This window comes from Carettochelys insculpta, chromosome 3 (genome assembly GCF_033958435.1).
Source record: "Carettochelys insculpta isolate YL-2023 chromosome 3, ASM3395843v1, whole genome shotgun sequence".
Taxonomy (NCBI): domain Eukaryota; kingdom Metazoa; phylum Chordata; order Testudines; family Carettochelyidae; genus Carettochelys; species Carettochelys insculpta.
Window position 1 is genome coordinate 14,635,903 of NC_134139.1, and position 14,207 is coordinate 14,650,109.

Here is a 14,207-nt window from a genome sequence, read left to right on the forward strand (position 1 = left end):
GGCCATTTGTATGGCCATTTCCAAGTTTGGGGCTAGTGTAGACACGGCCCATATGAACTGTCAAGCTGCTTCCCTTACAGGCTGAGACAAACAAGGGAGAAACTATTCTTTTTAAAATAATTTGGATATATTCAAATTCTGTGAAACCTGAAACGACATCTCAGAGATGTTCCTCTCCACAAGATGTGCACTCTGCTTTCCTTATCTCTTGCATTTTTTTTTGTTTTTACAGAAGGTGGAGTTCAGTTAAATGCAAATATCTCGCCCCCATAATGTCAGTTGTCTCTAACTTGTCCATTTGGACTTCCTCTCTTCTCTCAGGATTTCATTGTTGCTCTTTAGTTTGCTTGCTCATCTTCTGCCTTTGGAGAGATGGATAGTGTGATTAATCTGCTTTCTCTCTGCTCAAACCCTAAAATATCTTTAGAGGAGGGAGCTAACACACTGCTCTGGCTCAGCTTCAGAAGGCTCTAATAATGGATCTTGCTTTTGCAGTGGCTGCTTATATCTGTCAGGTGCCTGATACAGCCTATATTATATACCTATAATTAAAATCCCTATTCTTTAGTGACTTGTTATGTAGTGGCATTATATTTATATATCATCTATACTGAAGATGTAGGGCCCCATACTGGCAAAGACTTGTGTGTGTGTAGCCATTATTTATTTCATGAAATCAGCCGTATTTCTGAAGATGATAAGGAATCTCTTTCTTTTTGACTTCAGTGGGAAAACAGTTGATTTTTGACACTGAATTCGGGCATCAATATACATTTCCAAAGACCCTGAAATAATTGTTACAGCCTGTCAAACTGCAGGGAAAGCACACCAATTGTTGAGGCTCCATTTTTTGCAGACTCACTATACAATTATTTCTCAGTCTGTTCTTTGTGACTCCCTGAACAGTGGCTGACAACTATTAGCCAATCATAGTGAATAAATTTGTATAATCACTGTGATTACTGCTTAATAACTGTTCTCTGAACATGCATTTCTACTTTGTCTTTTACAATTCATTTTCTGTGATTGGTCCATACGTTCAAAATTTTCAAAATGTTTTACTAGTAACAGAGATTGCCATTATTATCTCACCCATTTACCTGAAGTAGTAAAACTGCATAGTCTACAAAATACAGAAGGGGGAAGATACCTAAAATAAAATGATACTTTCAAACTGTGGATAGGGAGAGAATTTAAAACAAAACAGATAACCCTTTGTTTCCCTGCTGGCATTCCCTCCACTCCTTGCAGGTGAACAATACTCTTGTCAAACTAATGGCAGTATATTTGTGTTCACAGTGGTGAGAAAATCTGGCTGACAGTGGAGCATAGACATGTGTATGCTTCTATACATATGAAACGTGCTCACATTCTGCATTTGTGCAGGAATCAGATCTTAGGAGGAGGCTCGCCTGCCCTGTCTCCTCTGTTAATTCTTACAGCACTCCCCATTTTGAGACTGGCACTTTTTTCAGCCTTTGTTTTTAGAATGTGAATATTTAATTTAACTTTTGTGTAGATTAACTTGATGGTGGTTCTTTTTAACTCAGAAATCTATAGTAGATAATGAGCTGCAGAGACCATCAAATTCACTCATTCTACCATACAACTGATGCCACTGAAGTGACCTCTATTAATTATTTAAATCTTAGAGATGTAACAGCAAATGAGGGGGTTGGTTGAATGTTGTATTTTTGCAAAGAAATGGACAGGGTCTGGTATTTGTACATGAAGATAAATAGGCATGCCCTGTTGACGCTGCTTCTCTGAGATTCTTTGCAAAAGAAAGGCATGGTTGAAATAGAATGTAATACTGATATCTAAACTGAATGCAGATAGAAAGATAACCATGATGGGATGAGGAATGCAGTATTTCTACCATAATGTGCAAATCCCAGACACCATCTGCCTAAACAACAATTTAATTTCAAACAAAACTACATTTACTGCCACACATTTTTAAACTCATGCGGAAACTTAACTGCTTTTCTCATTAAAATTGGTAGGACAGGTATTCTATCCGTCACAGTTCATCAAACTTGCTGCCTTTTTAGAGGAACATGGCTACTTAGGCACTTGTTTATACTTCATTCCTAAGTTAAATTTTAGGATGGTGGGACAAGAAGGAATCCATTGTCTTGGATTCAAGGTTACATGATGAGATGTTTCCTTTAGTCCTATCATTTTTTCAGACCAGGAGTCCCTTTACAGAGCTGAGAATTCTGATCAGAAGCAATCTCCAGAAAAAAACACAAGCAGCATTGCAACAGTGAAACAAATTTGAGACTTTTGGTCCCTATGTCTTGTTTTTCCTGTTGTGAAGTGTGCAGTATTTTTAAGCTCTTGACTACTCCATACTGTCATTTTGTAAGAAAAACTGAAATGTTGGCTCTCTGGACAGTTGAAGGAAGAATGTGGTTCCTGCACACATGTCTTAATGTCAGGTTCTTGGATGGGGAAGAACTTTGAAAGATTCAACTGGAGTATTTCCTAGTTGTTTTTTACTGCCAAAAGTGTGACATTCACACTGGTTTTCAAGGCCCATGTTTCACTGAGCCCTTATGTTGTTTGAATGGGCTGATGAAAATGTGAATTCAGTTGACATTATAACTCTGTCTACATATTGGAAGTGCAGCACTGGGACTGAAAAACATGGAAGCTTAAGCGGTAAATGAAATAAATGCTTTTTGTGCGGAACATGGCTTTTCACTTAAAGAAGTCATGCTAATCTCTGACATTGTAGGACAGCTTATTCAGTTTTGTATGTATTCTCAATTTCCCCCTATTCTTGGTAGGACAAAACATTTTACCAATATAACAAAAGCTCACCAGCCAACATGTGAAAGGAGAGGGTTCTCTATTCCTTGGTGTGCACAGTCATGTTAATTACCTATGTGCATTAAGGGTAGAATAGCCCACTTAAACTATGGCTACACTGATATACTATACTAGAGTGCTTACAATGGCACAGCAGCACTGCCGTAATGCTGCTAGTGCTGCTGGTACTATCTCAGTGGGAGAAGCTTTCTGACTGACATAGCACTGTCCACTGGTATTTGCATCAGTGTAATTTTCATTGCGTAGAGGGTGGCTTATTCACACCTCTTCGGGTCATAATTTATACCAGTATAAACTGCAGTGCGTATATAGCCTTATTTAACTAGTTCATGAGTAATATTCTGAGGATTGTTTGTCGATCTAGGGGTTCCTGATGTTGTATTTTGAACTTTTCTTAAGAAATTCCAATTATTATATGAGGATAGGAAATAATCATTGATGATAATGTCAATGCCAAAAAATGATACAAGAATAAATCATTCAGGGACACCATTATTAAATATGTGTGTATAAATGCTAACACATACCCTCACGTAATCTCTCAGCTTGTTTGTAGAAATTTGTGCTCTAATAATTTGTTGTGCCTGTCCTGCAACATGAGCCATCACATGGAGAAGGAGATGGTCAGTCAGGGGTCCCTGGGTTCTAATCCCAGCTCCAATTTCTCTGTAATCTTGATCAAGTCAAATTTCCAAATACAGTACAGATAAGCATTTAAAATCTACAGGGAGGTACCTAGATAGTACAAATGACTCAGAGTTCTTGTTGGCTTGACTTTACTAAGATAGCATCTTTTTTTTTTAATTAATACTTAAGAGGAAGTATATGTTTTAGACACACCCACACTGGAAAATCTCTTCAGCTCCCATTCAGTTAAGAATATTCCAGGGGTATCTGTGGCTTAGTTACTCAGTGTCTAAAAAGAACATATTTAACAGAAGAGTTGAAAGGGTTAAGTACGTTTATGTCTCTACAGCTTTTTGAGATCCCTGGATGGAAAATACTATAGAAGTACTAAATGTTTAGTAAAAATTATGTTGGGAAGTCTGTAGATGCATTGATTAAAAATCTTCAGTTTATTAAAGTACTCAGTGGTATGGACATTTATTATCTTTATTAAACACTACCTCCTCTAACCACGTAGTGACTGTCATTTTTCTTCTGACACGGCTTTTAGGGGTTCCACTGATACTCACTAGATCAGCATCTGCTGGCTCTTGTGGTGGAGCACTTGTTTCTCTTTGACATCTCTCTCAGTCAAGCTCTCCCAGTTTTATCCCTCACTTATGTTTCTCTTCCCCTCATGTACTCCCTCATATTTGCTTCCCTGGAGTTTAGGTTAAATGATAATGTTTTCATAATATTTGTATTTATTAAAATGTCTAATAGATTAGTCCCTTTTCTTGAAATGAGTGGAAATTTTGCTATTGAATGAACTGCAAGCAGGGCTGGGCTCATTCTGAACTATTGTATAATGTCCCAAACAGCCTAGTCTGAAAGAGGAATACAATTCATAGTATAATTAGTATACTATCACAATATATTCTTGTTTCTAATTGATATAGAGACTCTATATTAACTGTAATTTACAAAAATAAACCACACATTAAGAATAACATTATTATTATTATTATTATTATTTATTATTATTATTGTTTTAATCCAATTTAGTTAACTCACCCTCTAGGTGAGTTATACCTTTAACTGGAGATAGTTCATCAGCAGATAAAGTGGACTTCACTGAAGGTGGCCACAGATAGGTAATATTTAGGCAATCTAATAGCTTGTCCAATCAGCTTCTCAAACCAAATCAACTGTCTGCCCTTATTCTTCAGCTATGTAGAAAATTGTTGTTTGTGGGCTTTTTCTCTAAGTGGTTCTATCCCTTTTCCCTGCTGATGTCTCCCTGTGCTGTTAGTGTTCCCCAGATTGCTGACATGGTGTGTTTTGATGAGTTGTGTTCTCTTCATTTATTAATTATTGTTTCTATTTCTGACTTGAGTCAGTTAAGCCCCTTACAATGTTGGTAAATAGCTTTCTTTGGTGCCCAGTTGTCATGATCATTATGCCAGTAAGTTCCAGGCACAGCAGAGTGCAAAGGCCTTCTTTCATATCACAGTTCTTTTAATATAAAATTATAGGCAACATTTTCATCTCAGTTACCATCGTAGAATGCAGTGTAGTGGTGGGAAGGAGAATTTGATCCTATGTGTCAAAATCTAATTTGTTTTGGGCATTCTTGCTTTTAATTGTGGTGTTGGCACAGTGATTTTTGTCTCTTGTTTCATCTTCTGAATCATCCTCGTCTACTCTGTGGGAATTAAAATAACCAATGTTAGGCGGTGACAGTTTTTGTATTGTAGTTGGCTTCTGTTGTTCACTATGAGGCAGATGAACTTCCCAGACATGCTTTACTACTTTGTCTAACTGGGATAATTTCTTTCAGCTTCCAGGCATCCCCTTTCCCAGAAGGAGTTCTGTAGTGAGCACAAGTTCTGATTGCCTTACAAGTGTGTTATAAACTTGCCAAAATAACTCCCTCGTGTCCGTCCTTCTGACTGCATCTGATATAATCATTAAAGCTACCATTTATAATCAGTCCTGACATTCATGTGGGAGAACAGTATTGCATGACAGACACAACACCTACAATAACTTTTCTAATTACATCTTGTGAACTTCTTGGTAAAGAAGAGTTAGAATTAGTATGGTGAGGGACAGAGGGAGAAGAGTATATACCTTTTTTATAAGTACAGTATATAATATCACTGGTTATGTTGTTTATATAGTGAGTTCCTGTTCATCCAGACTCATTATACAAGGTCAGAAAAGAAACTTGAGTCCTTCCCCTGAGTTTTGTATTGTTTTTCTGCTGTGTTTGATTACCTTACCACTTTTTATTACCATCTGTATTGCAAGGCTAGATTTGCTGTGGTTTTTTACAGCATCCCATGGTACCTTTAATTCTGCATTTTTGTGGTTTTGCTTCATTTGCAGCTTTTAAGAGATTTTCTGTAAATACATGTATCCTACATTGCACACCAGTAAATTGTCTAGTGTTTGCTCTTTGATTTTAACCACCTACTTCCAAAGACACATACAATTTTGGCATACACCAACTGTAAAAAAAAGAATTAATGAATGTTCTTTGCTGTGTACTATAAAAGGACACTGACCAGGTTTTAGAGGTGTTTTTTTAAAAATTAATTGGTTTTAATACACTTTCAAAAGCCTGAAAACAAAATTCCATTACAAAATGATTTTGCCTTTGTGTCTTCTCTTAATCTGTGGCTTTCAATCAATAATGAAATAAAAACTTTACTTCCTTGTTTGTGTACTCAATTCCACTGATCATGTTAGCACTGAGAATAGTTTTTTTTCCTAGTTAACTGCTTCTTACACACACACACACACACACACACACACACACACACACAGTCTCTTGTGGATCCTAAATTATAGTGGCTGTGACAGGCTTGCTAATATTTTAAAAAGAAAAACAGAGGGATAATACTGTTAAAATTGTTTTTATTGTGCTTTATATGTTCAACCTTTTGTACATACATTAGCTGTTTAAAGTATAGAGCCGGGTCAGAGTTCCATTTTGTAAGGCTCAAATTAAGCACATCTCACCTGCTTAAGTGTTGAATGTCAGGGACCTCTCTCAGTGACACTGTTCTACTCAAGCCTTAGCAAACACTAAGATTGTTGGGGATGGCAGTTGGGTATTAGTTCTGCATTTGGGGGAATACAGGTGAAAATTAGTTCCTGGCTAAGGAGGAAGGAAACATGTTTATGTCACAGCAATCATGCTGATATCCAGAAGTTTACCATTTCTACAAACTACTTGTTCCATTTCAGAGATGTAACAAGTCCTGTGAAGTCTACCTGGAAAAGCAGATTGGGTGGACTGAAACATTTAATACTTTGCACAACATTGGAAAGTTATTTCTATTGAAACAAGCAAACAAAAATAAGTGAATAGATGTGTCTTTGTACCAGAATATACCTCCAACATCCATCTTACATTTCTGAAAGAAGTTGTAGCTTTTTTTGACTCTTGTATGATTTCTTGACACACACAGATGACAATTTTATCTGTAGGACTTTCTTCATCCATTTGATAATTTGGGGATTATGGATAAGGATTATAATACCTAGCTCATAGCACTTTTCATCCATAGATTGCCAAATGCTTTACGAAGGCAATTGGTACCACTGTTTCCTTAAATATTTAGTAGGAAGCCAACTAGAGGGACCTAAGGAAGGTTCTAGGCAGTAGCTTGGCATTGAAGCAGAGAGAGAGCGGATGCGTCTACACTATGAGGTAAATTCGAATTTAAGGCAGTTTGCTCAAATTTACCAGGTGACTGTCTTCGCTGTAAATACCATTAGCTTGATTTAGGGTGCACTAATCTCGAGATTACAAAATTGCAGTTACCTGACAGGTATCGCATCAAGCTCCAATTCAGAAGTTCAATTAAAGGCAAGTGTGGAAGCACCGTCTCTTAAAAATGAATTTATTAGCATCCAGAGGTGTCCCGTATGTAACCCACAATGCCCTTGTCAGTGCTCTGCTCTGGCTGGCGCTCTGCAGTAACAGGAAGACTGTGAATTTCCAAGCAGGGGCAGCAAGCCTTTAGCTGTGGGCTCATGTTAGTATAAGAGGCTTAGAAATGTCTTTCTTTCTTTGCTATTAGCTCTGTGAGTGCATCTGCCCATTCAGATAGCCCCTGCCGGGAGTTCGTGGCTCTGTCTGTACACTTGTTCTTTTCTGTGCTGCCTTGCACCAGCCCATGCCCTGCCATACCGCCTGTCAGCAAGGCTGTGCAGGGGGTCATGCTTGCCCAACACACTTCTCAGCTGTTTACATTTGTGTGCAAACCCTCTTCCCTCCCCCCACATGCACCACACAGTCTGGGTCTTTCCTGCGCTCAGCCACATCACGTGGGTAGCCCCCAGCCCAACCCAGTAAAAGGATGGGCCTGCCATTTGGTGCTGACCATGCTGCCAGTCATGTGTTTAGGGCTCCAAGGGCAGGTAAGATATTCTGGGCTTTGCTGTTGCCATGGGAAAGTTTCCCCTGATGGCTAAGATACTGGGGGCTTTGTTGCTGCCATGGGGAGGGACCACCTCAACTGGCCCCCCCACTGATCACCAACCCTTCACCCATACCAGGTCTTGCTGCTGTAGGGAACAGTCTCCCCCAGCTGCTAAGGGGCTTGCTGCTGCCAGGGAAAAGTCTCCCTCAGCAGCTAAGAAATTCAGGGTTTTGCTGCTGCCATGGGGAAGGACTACTTCAACTGCCCCCCACCCCCACATTCCCCCTTTCAGCCATACCAGCGCTTGCTACCACTGGGGGAAAGTCTCCCCGCAATGGCTAAGGAGTTTACTGCTGCCAGGGAAAATTCTCCCCCAGCGATTAAGAAACATGGGGACCTTTGCTACCACCAGGGAAAAGCCCATAATGGGGCTTGGTGCCACTGGGGGGAAAGTCTGATGAGCTATGGGGACTGATTCCCCATGAAGGGACCATGTCAGCTGGGCCCTCAGCGCTTGCTTCTTTTTTCGTACACTTTTGTATCCTCTGTCTTCTCACTTTGAAAAACAGTGCAAGCCCCTGCATTATTTTCAGGGATCACATGCAGCGATGGGAGGAGAGATAGTCAGCGGATGGCCAGTTGAGAACACAGTCATTGAACGGATGCCTTATAGTGCACTGGAAAGCCAAATACCTTTTCCAAAACCAACATAACAAAAGGGCAAACCAAAAATCCTTTTCTTTCTACACTTTTCTATCCTCCTCCTTCTCACTTTCGGCCCCCTCCCCATTACTTTCAGGGATTACCTGCATACAATGATGGGAGGTGGGATGGTCAGTGGATGGCCAGGTGAGAACAAGGTTGTTGCACCTGTGCAAGCAATAAAATGGGATGGGAAACCAAAACTTCTTTTTTCCTAGACTTTTCTATGCTCTTTCTTCTCACTTTAAAAAACAGTCCAGGCCCCTGCATTATTTTCAGGGATCACACACATGCAATGATGGGTGATGGGACACTTGGTGGATGGCAAGCTGAGAACATAGTCATTTCACGGAAGCCTTATAGTGCACCGGAAAGCCAAAGACTCTCCCCAGTACCAATATAGTGAACAGGGAATGAGGAAAGTACAATGTGGGAAGATGATGTCAAGACCATTGGGCATACCCACAATGCTACAGGGATGAGGGAACTGTGGGATAGCTTCCCACAATGCACTACTGCAACAGTCAGCGTTAGCCAATGCGTGTATGGCAGCAATGACTTGACACTGTGGGGAGCACGTGGGAAGTGAGGGTGATCAAATTCAAACTTATAAATGTCAATTAGAAAATCGATATAAATAACTTCGAATTTATCTCATAGTGTAGATGCAGCCAGAGAGAGAGCGAGCATAGCTTTTGGAATAGCGTTGTTTTCCTTATTTTGATGAAGTTTGGGTCTATGTTAGAAGAAAGTGATGGTCTTTGTGATAATTTATCTTTGTCACATGATACAAATTAGCTCAGATTTAATCCTAATTATCAGGATTTTTTACAATTAGTTGTGTCCAAGGATCCTCAGAGAGAAAGGACAGTAAATGGTTAATGTTTTCCAAACAATTAAAACAGATCTGTTCCAGAAATGCAGACCAACCACAGATCAAATTGATGACACAGCATTTTAAAGCGTCATCAGCGTTTTAGTTGAAGAATCTTCGTATTTTTTATAAAAAGCAATGTGACAGTATGTCGATATATCATGTAAACGTCTTCCTCCTTACTATACCATAACAGAACAGGTTGAACGTCTCTAGTCCAGCACCCTTAGGACCTGAACAGTGCCAAATCAGAGAATTTATCCAACCACAGGAGGTCAATATTGTAGTGAGTGGGTCTCTTTTTTTATTTTTATTTCACCATGGCAAGTAAACAGAAAAACACTTGCAATGCTGCTTAATAATGTATGACTGAACTGATACACCCTGTATAAGCCTACGCCCAGACAAGGCTTATCAGCTCTCTTCATAAGAAAGTGCTAGTATTGTTACACAATTTTGCTGTATTGGCACAGGGAAATAAGTAGATAAAGCACAAAAACATGCTTACACTTAGCAGCATTACTTGGGGTCTTAGAAGATGTTTAGGGGTAATTTTGAGCTAAATAGAGCACAGAACACGGAAAGGCAGGACCACAGGAAAGTTGGCCACGCTCACGATAAGCAGACATTCAGCTAATTAAAATCATGCTAGACCATGGACCAGAAAGTGCTGGAGTAGAGAAGTTCAACCTGTATTGCTTTGGCAACTGTTTTTTCTTTCCTGAGCTTGTCATCATTGTCCATAATTTTGATTGTTACGCTACCATTGCTTGCTTCACTGTAGCTTGTGATGCCAGTCAGCACACTGCCCGAGAAAATGAAATATTTTATATAAATCTTTTCTGCATGCTCTGTACATGATTTTTGAATTAAAATACCTAAGACATGTTTTAACAGTAACTGAAGTATCACATTCAAATTTGCCAAGCCACTACTGTCTTTGCCAGATATTTTATATTTTGAAGTGTGTTCTCATTTTGGCAGTAGGCTTATTGCATATATTTTTTGCAGTAAGAATTATCACACTTTATGTTTAATCTTCCTGAATATTTTTTTTCTAAAGATATCTCTGCAACTAATTGTAAAATAATGTGTTATGTTATTCACATTTTCCACTCAGCATAGTGATGTTTTTAGTGCTGGAGTAGTAACTGTTCAAATAATTCCTTATTATGTAACTGTCAGATCTCCCCAGCATTACCCAGGTTCTTAACTCAATTAATTTTTGTTTTTTTTGGAAAAATGAAATGAAAAGGAACGCGCTCCATTTGACTCATGGCTCTGGGGTGGGGCTTTGGGATGAGGAGTTCGGTATCCAGGTTGCCCTGGGGAGAGAGGACTACCTCAGCCGTCTCTCTCCGGAGCACCTTGGGGGCCAGCTGAGAAGCTCCTCTCCATAGCCACTGCAGCTCCAGGGGGCACAGCTGTAGGAGTGGTGCACATCCCACATCTGGGGCAGGTCTAGGTTTGTCTGCCCCCCAGTGCTCCTCAGCCAGAATGAGGGGTCCTGCAAACTGTGCCCTGTCTTCTTGCTCCCTCGTGAAAGAGAAGCTGGCAAGGTTTCCTGGGTGAAACCTGGGGGTTAGCAGGTGGGGAGCTTCAGCCTCCCCCCACCCTCCATAAAGGGTGCCTGGGGGTGTGGGAGGCTTGGGCCTTAAATTTTTAATTGCTAAAATCAGCATTAAACACCTATATACAACTGGTGCAGGCAGAATACGGTCCATGGGCTGGATGTGGCCTGCCACACCACTAGATCCCGTCTATGGCCCAGCAGGAGCCTCAGAGAGTCTTCCCTCCTTCCCTCTCCCATGTGCCACTCAAACTGGCCAGCTGCAAAAGCCACGTGGTCTCTGCACACTACACACCATGGGGCCGGCACAATCTTTCAGCTCCCAGCCAGTGGCAGCTGCCTGATCTGTGCACGCAGCGGATGAAGAATCTCCTCTCCCCCACACTCATGGCGCAAAAGAGCACATGGCCCCTGCTGTCAGTCTCTCTGAGTGACATGCAGGGGCATGGGAGGCAGGGAGCCTAGGTGAAGGTCCTCCTGGGATGCTGGCTGGGAGCAACTAAGGTAAGCGCCCCTTGGCCAGAGCCTACACCTGGCTCCACAGCCCCTTCCTCCTCCCAACCTTCTTCTCCCCCTCATGCACCCCTGCCCCAAGTCACAACCCAAACCCCTGTACTTCCACCACAGGTTACAACCCCCCTCACAGATCCTGCAGCCTCCTCCTACACGTCTCATCTTGGTCAGAATCCTCTCCTGCACCCATACCTCTTCCCAGACACTGCACCCCAATGCCCTACCCCATGCTCCCTTGTACACTCAACCTCTGTCCCAGATCCCACACCTCCTTCATGAATATCATGGAACTGTGTGGCTCTTGACCACTGGCAAAATTCTAGATGTGTCCCCCCTCATCAAAAATTATTGCCCACCCCAACATAGGACATATATAATAAGTTTTTACTTTGTGTGCACAAATGTGTGTCCCTCCAGCCTTTATTATTTGTCTTATTCTTACTTGTATGTGTTTATTTTTGTGTTAACATCACATCTGAACCTATACAGTAGTGTCTTGATTTACGTGAGGGCTGCATTCCTGTGCACCCTCAGTAACTTGAATTTCAGGTAAGTCAGGGGCAGCTTTTTTACCTGGTGGTTCTGCACGTTCTGCAGCTGCGGAAGCAGCAGAAAGGTTGAGGAGGACAGTGGGGAGAGTAAAGCCTGGCGGTGGGTTGAAGCCACAGGAGTGGGGCAGGGGTGGGTTAAGGCGGCAGCGGGGTGGAGCTGAGCCAGAGCGGCATGGGGGGTAGTTGAACTGGGGCAGGGAGGTTGAGCTAGAGCTACGCATGAGGGTGGTGAGCTGGAGTCATGCTCGGGTGGTGAGCCGTGCATGGGGGTGTGGAGCTGGAACTGTGCTCAGGTGGTGAATTGGCAGGGGGTTTGAACCAGGGCTGGGGCGGGTGGGGGGGAGTGTTCAGCTGGAGCCAGAGCCAGAGGTGGGCGCAGGGGTGGGTGGTGAGCTGGAGCTGTGCACAGGTGGTCAGTGGGGCTGGGGGGCATGGTTTGAACAAGGGCTTTGCAGGCTTGGGGGTGCTGAGCCAGAGCAGGGCTGTGGATGGTGAACTGGGACCGGGCGGGGGGAGGGTTGAGCCAAGGCTGGGGGGAGCAGAATTTTGAGTTGCACTTAACTCGCAATTGTGCATTTCGAGGGTTTACTATATTGGAAACATTTTACCAGCAATGGTGGCTCTCCAGTTTTCTTACAGTGATGCTGACTTAATATCGCATGATTAACTATTGCTTTGGTTCGGTTAATGTTTTCCTTATTTTTAACTGTTCTTTCCTCTGCTCGCTAATTACAATGTAATTTCTTTGACTGCATGTTGAAATGGCTATAATGCTGTGCCTCTGTTTTTACCATTCTGCTACTGCTGAGATTCTTATTGCTGGCTCTTGGGGGCAATGTGATCTATGTACTGTACTAGTTTCCTTGCATACTTAGCTGCTGCAGCAGTCTTCTGTAATTGATTTAATTAACTTTTGAGTGTTGCACAAATGTACAAAAAAGTGTCAGAAAATAACTATTCCAATTTTCAAATTGATAAACACAACTTCTTGGGATTTTGTGGGGACTGAGTAGTCCCGTGAGATTCAATGATCCGAATAATATGAGAAAAATCAGATGTGTGTAGCAGAGAGTGAGTTGATGGTCCATGCATGATTGACTTTTGGTTTTGTAACTTGTGGCCCAGACCTTGGATAACATGTTCCTGTTACTCTTTTTCGTAAATCAGAGTAATACCATTTTGAAATATGCTTTGCTTTTGCCACTGCATTTTCTTTCCCACTCAACATCTGGCCAACTAAATGTTAAGCGTTACTGGCCAAGAATGTTTTATTGTGCAAAGTCTTATCGTACATCCATTTACATATGTAATAAAAATAGCCATGCATACATTTATACGTATGCACCCACATTAAGTCTGTGGTAAATATCTCTTGGTGTCCACGTACCCGTGTGACTATAATATATTAGTTAACATGTAATGGATTTGTTTTGATTTTTGTAGTGGATGGCTGTATACACAGAGCTGCTGGACCCTGCCTACTTGCTGAATGTCGCAATTTGAGTGGCTGCCCAACTGGACAAGCTAAAATTACTTGTGGCTATGACCTGCCTGCCAAATGTAAGTCAACATTTCCACACACCTTTCTTTTTAAAATCACATGCTGTTCACATGCTTCCTCACCTGTCCCCTTGCCTCCAAAGTCTAATCGAAGTACATTTTAATTTAGAAAATTAGCAGTGGGTTTCTTTGAGCATGTTTTGTGACAATCTATTCTTTTCCCACCCTTGCGGCGATTTAGGCTTTTAAAAATGATTGTTTCAGCTGTACTACATAGTGGAAATAAACCTGTTTTACAGACACACTGCACATATTAGCTTACATTTTTTTTTTACAAGGGATAGTCTACTGTTAATATACATACATATACATGTATATTGTAAGTAGTCTGAGGATCTGAAATAACTTAGACTAGGAGCAAAATGTACATTATCATATTTAAGTTCCACATAGACAGTTTTTTTTGGAAATGATGCAGATTTCATATTCGTCATGCAGATTTCTTGATTGTGAATGCATTGGGAGCTGAGAAGATCAAAGTGATGTATTGTGTTTTCAGCTGCTGTATAGAAGCTGATTGGCAATTACTGTGAAGGCATCTGTCACACTTTAGCTTT

General features: G+C 41.2%; 1 protein-coding gene across 2 annotated transcripts in view; it reads left to right on the top strand.

Moving 5' to 3' along the window:
* Positions 1-14,207, top strand: part of MACROD2 (mono-ADP ribosylhydrolase 2) — a 1,465,546-nt gene that overhangs the window by 408,658 nt on the left and 1,042,681 nt on the right. For both annotated transcript variants that reach the window (XM_074989373.1, XM_074989374.1), the window contains exon 5: positions 13,534-13,650. In XM_074989373.1, coding sequence (XP_074845474.1) covers positions 13,534-13,650 — 117 coding nt within the window. The remainder of the gene's footprint in view (positions 1-13,533; positions 13,651-14,207) is intronic.